At 53.6% G+C, this 8,987-nt stretch overlaps 1 protein-coding gene across 1 annotated transcript; it reads right to left on the bottom strand.

Annotated features, from left to right (window-relative positions):
* On the bottom strand, window positions 1-2,932 carry EPO (erythropoietin). The gene is made up of 4 exons (XM_028524638.2): window positions 2,494-2,932; window positions 2,158-2,244; window positions 1,712-1,891; window positions 1-1,540 (listed from the first exon to the last, which is right to left on the bottom strand). The coding sequence occupies exons 1-4, from the start codon at window positions 2,776-2,778 to the stop codon at window positions 1,382-1,384; spliced, it is 711 nt and encodes a 236-aa protein (XP_028380439.2). The 5' UTR covers window positions 2,779-2,932; the 3' UTR covers window positions 1-1,381.
* Window positions 2,933-8,987: the final 6,055 nt, after the last annotated feature.

Genomic DNA, 8,987 nt, shown 5'->3' with positions numbered 1-8,987 from the left:
ACAGGTCTCTCTTGGGCACTGCTTTGCCCCTGGAAGCACTTCTGGGAATGAATTTAAAGCTGGTTGTCAGAGTCAAGGATCAGATAAGAAGTAGGGATTGGGAATGAAAATTGAGCTAATTTGCTCTGTGTCCCCCACCCCAGGGCAGCGGGGAGCAGGTAGGGGTAGTGTGGCAGGAAAATAAGCAGAAGAGGGAAGGAGTGAGTGCTGACAGAATGCCTGTTGCCTGGGCCTTGGGCAAGTTTTTTTTTACTTCTTAATCTACACAATGGGAACAACAGCGGTAACTTTCTCATCGGGCTGTGTGAAGAGTTAACAGGAGGCCACAGAAGCGAGCGCTACCGAGAGAAGCACACACGGGGCACAAAGTGAGCGCTCTGTGAGTTGGCTGTTTGGGAAAGCGGCTCCTTCTGCTCTGCTGTCGACTACCCCTCTGCAGTCTCGGGGCAGAACATTTATGGTGACCATCCCCAGGCAAGGAAAGAGGTGAGCTGGATTTAAAGGGGCTCAGTGCATTGAGGTGGCAGAGGCTGATGCTGGGAACGTGGCATTGGCTGAAGGGGCCACAGAGAAGAGGCAGAATAGTGTTGGCAGCTGTCTACTGAGGAGTAGCCTTGAATGGAGCCACATTATTGACCAGTGTGGGCAGAGCTTGTGGCCTCACGCCCAGTGGGTCAAGAGGTCAGACAGGCCGTGCAAGGCAGCACGTAGGGTCCGACCCCCTCCACCTCTGGTTTCCTAGGCCTGTGGCCTGCTGTCATGATGGGGGCAGAGCCACGAAAATGGGGAGCTCGTAGGAAAACATAAAAACCAAGAGCCATGTTATGGTTTTAGTTCTTGCCAGTGAAACTGGAAAATATACAAAACTTGGACCCCATGAGAGCCAGGGGCCAGCCCCCATCCCATCTTCACGGCTCCCACCACCTTCGTTGTCCAGGGAGCTCTTGCTGTCATGGAGTCCCCCTGAGGCCTATAGAATTCATGGTTTGCCACCTAAATCCTCCAGTCCATCCTATCCCTGCTGGGTAGGTGCAGGAAGAGGTATTTGCCTTCCGGCTTGTCCTGACATCACAGTTCTGCAGGGCACCAAGATGAGTTCGGTGTCTTTCCAACATGGCAGCATCCTAAGTTTAAGCTGATCTCTGAATTCTTCCTGCTTCAGGGCCTCAAACTGGCCCTGTGACATCCTCAGATCTGAGCTGAGCTCTGGACAGTTCCTCTGGCCCCTAAGATGTCACCACTGGCCCTGGAGTGTCCATGGGACAGGCTGGTGCTGAGCTGATAGCCCCTTTATGGGGGTCGGGAGTGGTGGTGTGGAAGGCGTGGCATGGGCAGCAGTGGTGAGTGAGGTGGTGGACGTGCCCGGGGTGGGAGCATCTGGTCACCTGTCCCTTCTCCTGCAGGCTTCCCCTGTGTACAGCTTCAGCTTTCCCCGAAGAAAATTGGAGTAGATTCGGAAAAGTTTGCACAAAGTATCAACAGTGAATGTTCGGAGTGGCTCGGCGGAGGCTGTTGTGTCTGGAGGGGAGACGGCTTCCCTCTGTGAAGGAGGAAACAGAAGATTATTGCAGTGCCAGGGACCTTGGAGGGAGAAGGGATTCAAGACAATTAGAGGGGCTATGAGGAAAATCAGAGTATTTCTTGGCGGGGCCCATCTCCCATTTTATAGACAGAGCAAACAGAATGTAAGGGAAGATCCGTTCCTACTCACCTGGGCTCCCAGCGCCCGAAACAGGGAGGTGAGGCTGCGCAGGCTGCTGATGGCTTTGTCCACATGCAGCTGCAGGGTCTCAGATGGCTGGGAGGAGTTGGCCAACAGGGCCTGACCCTGAAGGATGGCTTCGGAGAGCAGGGCCAGGCCCTGCCAGACTTCCAGGGCCTGCTGCTCAACCTAAAGGGAGTAGAGACTCGGAGTTAGCTGGCTCAAGCCAGCCCTTTCCTCACCCCGCTCAACAGCCCCAAGCACAAAGCTGAGTAAACAACAGAAGGCATGCAATACAGTTTGTGGAATGAATGAATGAACAAACGAATGAACATATTCCATTCAGTCTTCATCTTTGCTGCTTCATTTTTTTTTTGTATCTCTATCATTTTCCCTCCCACCCTATCAGGTTCTCAAAATGAGGCTCCCCCAAAGCAAGGAGAAAATAAACTCACCTCCATCCTCTTCCAGGTGTAGAAGTTAACCTTGGTGTCTGGGACCGTGATATTCTCACTGAAGGTGCAGCCTTCAGCACAGCCCATCTAAAAGCACAACCCCAGGGAGTCAGGCTCCCAAGGACTCCCAGCCTAGCCCACAGGCCATAGGCCCTCCAGTTTTGCCCCTTACCTAACTCCCAGATGTGCATTAGGGGTTACCAGTTTTATCATTTTTACTGGAGGCTCTGGCTTCCCACCTCCAGCCCTGAACCAATTGCCAGGCTCCTGGATCTTGGAGGAGAGCCCCAGCCCTGAGAGTGAATTCTGTGGAATGTCCTGGGGAGGGGGCCTCACCGTGACATTTTCGGCCTCCCGGGCCTCCAGGATGTACCTCTCCAGGACTCGGCTGTCACAGATGAGGCGTGGGGGGGCGCCCAAGACCGGGAGGCCCAGAGGAAGCAGCAGTAAGGACAGCAGGAGCAGCAGGGCAGGACATTCTAGAAAACAGAGCCAGACTTGGTGTGAGGCGGGAACAGGAGAAGAAGGGTTGGTCTGGAGGGTCAGACTCACACAACCCGCCTGGCCCAGCCTCCCAACCCTAACCTTCCCAGTGCTCAAGTTCTGCCTCTTTGACTTCATTCAATCCTGCTGCGGAGCGCACACCCCACCCCCCAGCTACCGGCTTCACTTGTCGGGGCCAAACTTCAATCCCGCGGTGACAGAGGCTTCGCCTCTCGCAGACCCGGGTGGTTGCTCCAGGACCCAGGTATCAACTTCCTCCCAACCCGCACAGCAGCCCTTCTTTTCACCGAACCCCCAAACCTCGTCCCCGTCTCCGTCCCCGTCTCCGGGTCACGCTCTGCCTTTCCCGGGGACTCCCAAAGCACGTGGAGGCAGCCCCACCCCCTTGCCCTTCCGGGGTCCCTCAGCAAGTCGCCGGTCCTTGAACTCAATCACCTCTGGGCCAACAGTCCTAGCGGTAAATCCCTCCTCAAACAGGGGCCGGGTCAGGAGCTCCCCCTCGGGCTAGCACTCACCGCGCACCCCCATCTCCTCCGTGTCCCCGCCTGGCCGCTCACTGACCGGGGGCTTGCCCGGCGCCGGGGCCCCGAGCCCTCATCCTTGCAAGCTCGGTGGGGCAGGTCCACTCCACAGGCCGGAGGAGGGGGCCACCGTCCAGGGGCTGCCGAGCCGAGGGTCGGGCCGAGCAAGCGCAGGACCAGCGTCCGGGAGCACGCACAGCTAGGCAGCTGGCCGGTGTTGGCCCGGGGACTGCGGCTGCGGCCGGGGGTCGGGGCTGTTATCAGCATGTGTGCGTGCGTGTGTGGGGGTGGGGAGGATGTGTGCGTGAGGGGTCGCCCGAAGTGGGGGCCAGGAGGTCAGAGCAGGGGGCAGGACGCCTGGGTCGCAGGATCGCCGGGGCGGGAGCTACCGGCAGACTGAGGGTGCAGGGACACTGCTCTGCCCGCCTGTCCCCGGGAGGTGCAGCTGGGCGCGCACCAGCCTGACGGGCAGAACGCCAGCGCTTGATAAAGGAGAGCCACTCTGGGAAAGGCTGGGCACTCCGACGCCTCCTTGAGGGGCATCCGGGTCTTGGGCGGGGTCTCAGAGCTGGAAGTGCCTAGATTCCTGCGAGGGCGCTGGATTCGGAAGCCAGGAAGGTGCAGGCAGAGGCAAGTTAGTTGCCTTCCTCTTCACAGTCCCTGTACTTACTTGTCTGTTCTAAAACCAGTGTTGTTCACGTTGAGGAATTTGATGGGGGTGCACAGAGCATCATGTTGAGGAATTTGATGGAGGTCCACATCAAAGAAGTGTGGGGGTCTTCTCCCCCCACAATCCTCACTTTCTAGGACCCTGAAAGCCCAGAAATTGTACTTTTAGGGCACAAAGCACATGATATGCTGTTCAGGACAAGCAGGCACCTTGACATCTGTTTGTCTGTGATACAGGTTAGCCTGCATGGCAGAATTCTTATGAATTCTGAAGTAGAGCTACCTCCCAGAGTGATGGCAGTTAGAATTTGCAGCGAAGCTTTTGTGGCTTCTAGGAAGCCCTGAGGCAGAGAAACATGCTCCCTAAAGCAGGAAACCAAGGCTGGCTGGCTTTCAAAAGTTGGAAAATGGCCTTAGCTGCTGAGCCTCAGTGTCCTCACCTGTCAAATGGGTGTGATGGAAGTATCAGTCACCCACCCCACATGCAGGTTTCATAAGACAGCAGCAAAATCCTCCAAATACAGGTAGTTGTATATACTCCTTCACTCTCTACTCAGTCCCATGATATTAGAGATATTTTATTCATGTGTTCAGTGCCTTCTCTGGGCAAGACACTTGACTATACACTTAGCAAGACAAAAAGATATGTTGAGACCTAGCTCCTGTCTCCCGGATGGAGTCCGTAGCTTACCATCGAGATGAGGTGTGGACACAGGGCAAAGTGTGAGGGCTGTAGTGCCCAGAGCTGAGCTGTCAAGAGTTTGGAAGAGGGAAAGCTCCTCTAGCTGGAGAAGTCAAGGAAGCTTTGATGGAGGTGACAATGAGCTCAGCCCTGAATGGGCAGGTAGGATTTCAATGGGAAGAGATGTGAGGTGGGTGTGAGAGGCCAATTCAGCAAAGTGAAAGCAGGGTCAGGTGTGTAGGGTATGAAAAGGAGAGGTGGGGATCAGGCCAGAGTGCTGGTTAAGGGGGGGTCAGGTTGTGAAGGGCCTTGAATGACACTGCGGAATCTGGTTTCTGTTTGGAAAGAGTGGGAAATGTTCCTTCGTTCATTCAGTCATTTATTCAAGAGCTATTTGTTTCTTCAAGAAATGAAGGTCCATCCATTCATTCATTCATTCATGAAATATATATAAAAATAACGACTCTTGGCCAGGACCTGGGGAGCAGTGAATGAAACAGTCCAGTGTGCCTGCCCTGGTGGAGCTGACAGTTCAGTACAGAGGCAGAGGACAGACATAAATATGTGTAAAAGAGAGGACATCCGATTGCAGTAAGGACTGAGAACAGGCACAGAAGGGGACCAGGAGCATTACAAAAGACTGCAGTTTTATTTTTATTTTTTTATTGTTTTCAAGTATACTTGTTTGCCCCCCCCACCTCTCCCCCCAACCCCAGTGCCCCACCCCCACCCCATTATTGTCCATAAGAGGGCTACAGTTTTACATCAGGCAGGCAGGGATGCATGCTGAGAACTGAATGAAGACCTGGATTAGGTAAGGGAGGGGAGAGGCCAGGATCAAAGAGGGGTTCAGAAAGATGAAGAGGTTGGTGTGTCTCCGGTGGAGACAATGAGGGCCTGCCTCTGTCCCACCCTGCTCCCCTGCCCTCAGCTCCCCTCAAGACTATTCCGGGAGCCCCCTGAGCCTGGTGCACTGGATGTCAGTCTGCACTCACACTGCGCCTTCTAGTCCCGGTTTCCCTCTCGGCACGGGGCGGACTCCCAGCCCCTCTTGGCCCGCAGAGCCCAGTTCTGCTTCCTTCCCAGATCCCAGCTGTGAGACGAGCACATGCACACTCACGTCCACACACGTCCGCACATGTATTCTGTCCCAAACCTCCCACCCCCAGGCTCTGCTCTCCCAGTCCCCTGACTCCTGCGTCACTGCCCTGACCTGACCATGAAGAGGGAACCAGGGACAGAAGAGGGGGGAGTGTAGACAGACTGAGGAGAGGGAGGAGAGGATGAGCCTCTTGGGCTGTGGAACCTGCTCCTCCCTCCCCTCTGACAGAAACTTGTCAGAGGTCCCTGCCTTCTGAAAGGAAAGGAGATGGGCCACGAGCGCAGCCCGTAGGTACTGGGGACTGCTGGACAGTGGTGGTGCTGGCTCATCCTCTGTGGCTTTTGGAGAGAAAGCTATGATTGTAGCTTGGGAAAAAGGGTAGAGGAAAGGGTCTTGGTCCAGCCAACACCCACTCCCTAAACTGTGTAATCCTGTTAGGAGGGCAGAGGCCGCTTTGAAGGACTTCACCCCAGGTGCTCTTGGATACTGCCCAGCAGGGTCCACCTGTCTCTCCTCATCAGGGGACCCTGAGAAGCAGGAGGAAAATAGGAAGCTACCTGAGGTTCCCCACCCAATGCCCACCACCCCCTACCCAGTGCCCTCTCCATCTTCCTGCTTGTATTCCTCTGGCATGGTGCTGACCAGTCCCAGGACCACTGCATAGGGTCTCCTCACTGACCCCTCCAGCTAATCCCCAACCCTGCTCCTGGTTGCCTCAGAGCTAAGACCCTCTGTGTTCGGCCACCTACCTGTCTCTCCAACCTAGTCTCCCACTTTGCCCATTCCCACTCCCTTCATCGCATGCGTTCAGTTAGATGGCTTCCAGCTTCCTGCCCTTTGCTCATCCTGTACCTTCCACCCTACCACTCTCTTTCCCTTGTTCTTCAACGACCAAACCTAAGCATTATCTCCTCTATGAGACCTTCCCTGATCCCCCAGCAGGAAGTTGTCTCCTTCCACCGTGCTGCCATCCTTACACATCTTAGGCCTGTCACTAGCAGGGCCACCATGCACAGCTGTCAAAGTTGAGTACTACACGGCTCCAGGGGGTACCATTCATACAGACTCTGATGGGAATGGCACTCTCAGGAGTCATGCAGGAGATGTGCCCTGTTAGTCAGAGGAGAGCAAACAATAGTGTATGACAGGTCTTGTTCACTTTGGTGCTCACCAGGCACCTAGCATGTTTCCTGTTTATGGTCATCACTTATGTGTGGCTTGCGTTACGTAGTCCCTCCACTGCAGACACCTCAGCTAGAGATCGACCTAGTGGGGGAAGTAAGCCATTCACCCTCAGAGTGCTTGCTGGAGCCATGCCTGGACAACCTAGTTCTGGGGTCTCGGGGGCTTGCGAGGCCTCCCTCCACTTCCTGTGCAAGCAGCCACTGAGGCAGGGGCTGAAAAGGGACAGTTGTGACCAGAGGATAGCAGGGGTGGAGGCAGGCTCTGTTCCATGGATTCTTCCTGGCAGCCAATTCAGATGGAAAATCCAAGGAGAAGCAAATTTACAGCACCCCTGAGCTGCCCCAGGCCCCAGGCAGTACGAAGGCCAAGCTGCCTGGAGTTGGCTTGGGGATGGGTGGGGGGGTGCTCTGGGCCTCTCCTACCCTGCTGTCCAAGCAGTTGCTTCTTGGCTTGGCTCAAGAGTTCAGCCAGTGGCCCAGAAGACCTTCTGTGCTGGGAAGTGAGGTGGCCGAGGACCTTGGAGGATGGGGTAGGGGGAGGGCTTCCTGGCCCCTGGGGAACTGGAAAGGGAGCAAGAATGTTGAAGAAGGGATTCCTGCTGGAGAAAGGAAGTCCTGTGTAAAGACCAATTTGGACAAATTGAGGCAAGGACTGCTCTCTTGGCCACAAGTAGCCAGGAGAATCAGATCCACCTTTCTGTTCTCAGCAATCAGCTCTGTAACCTCACAGCCTAAAGGGGTTATTTGGTAAACAAGGGAGTCCAGATTGGTGGCCTGAGCTCTGCCACTTACTAGCACTGAACTTGTGACTTTATTTCTGAACTGTTTCTATAGAATGCGGATGGTGAAAATGACAGTAATCTCTTACCAGGACTGTGGTGGGATTATGTAATCCTTGCCATAGGGTGATCAATAAATGCTGTTATTCTTATGTTTTCTGCTTTATTATCCCTGCTATTCTCACTTTGGAGGCCTGGAGACCAGACCCCTAGCATACATAGCCTTTGGCCTTCCTCCAGCATCTTCCACCATTCCCTCTGGGGAGCTGGGCACAGGTTCACGGCACCTTGTGTCTGGTGTTACAGCTGCCCCACCAAGAAGCTCACTGGAAAAAGTCGAGAACAGTGGGGCGTGGACAGGTATCTCTGGATGTCTACATTGACTGCACTGGGGAGAAACTTGCCCCTGAACACAACTGAGTGAAATGGCATCACTGCAAGAGTTAGAGATGGGTTAAGACATAGATTATCAAGACAATTGTCAAACTTAGTTTATTCAAAGTCTGGGACCAACCAGGGTTTTCTTGCCCCATCAGTGCGGGTCCCCAGAAAAGCCCAAAGCCCTTGGACTGAATTAGGCCTTTGCACCCAGCCTAGACAAACAGTAAGGGATCACCTTCCTCAGTTGTCTCTTGAATCCCCCAAGTACTTGAGTTCCTGAAGCAGGGCTGCCACAGCACCAGTACTCTACCTTGAGTTCTGGACCCACTCCCCCAGGTAGATTTCTGTGAAAAGTGTCAGCCCACATTCTAGCGTCTCTAGCTCCTATCTCCCATCCTGTATCAGAAGACAGAGCTGCCATATTGGCCAGAGTTAACTTTCCTGTCCAAGCAAAAATAAAATTAGAAAGTCCTAACCAAATTAAAACACTACTGGAAGTTTCAACAGGAGTGATGTTTTCCTCCCATGTAAGGCCTTTGCAGGTATACAGTTGTGAATACAAAAGTTTCTATTTGTTAACATGGGGCTTGGGAACTTTTTAAGGATTTTGCGTGAACTCTAGTGGGTGGTCCTTCCTATAGACTCTTCCTACTTAGAGGGTTATAGGCCAAGATCTGCTCAAGGGAAGTTTATTGCAGCCTTAGACATGCACTTAAACACCCCAATTTAGCAAATGTTTTCCAAAATTGTTCATGGTTCACTGAGAACCAGCAAATTATAAACCTATTGTTTGACCCCTCAGTCACATTTACATTGTGACTGGTCTATTTACCATCCCTGGTCTAAATGTAATTGAGCCCTTTGGTTCATGTCTTCTTTCATGAACCAGCAAATAATTTCAGTACTTTCAGAAAACATGATTCATGGACCTGGAAGGGGCCTAGGTCTTGTGAAGGGGAAGTTCCACCCTCTGCTTGCATATTTCCAGTGACAAGACATTTGATGTTT

This window comes from Phyllostomus discolor, chromosome 3 (genome assembly GCF_004126475.2).
Source record: "Phyllostomus discolor isolate MPI-MPIP mPhyDis1 chromosome 3, mPhyDis1.pri.v3, whole genome shotgun sequence".
In the NCBI taxonomy this organism is placed as follows: Eukaryota; Metazoa; Chordata; class Mammalia; order Chiroptera; family Phyllostomidae; genus Phyllostomus; species Phyllostomus discolor.
Note: the sequence above shows the minus strand (reverse complement) of the source record. Positions and strands in the feature narration are given on the sequence as shown.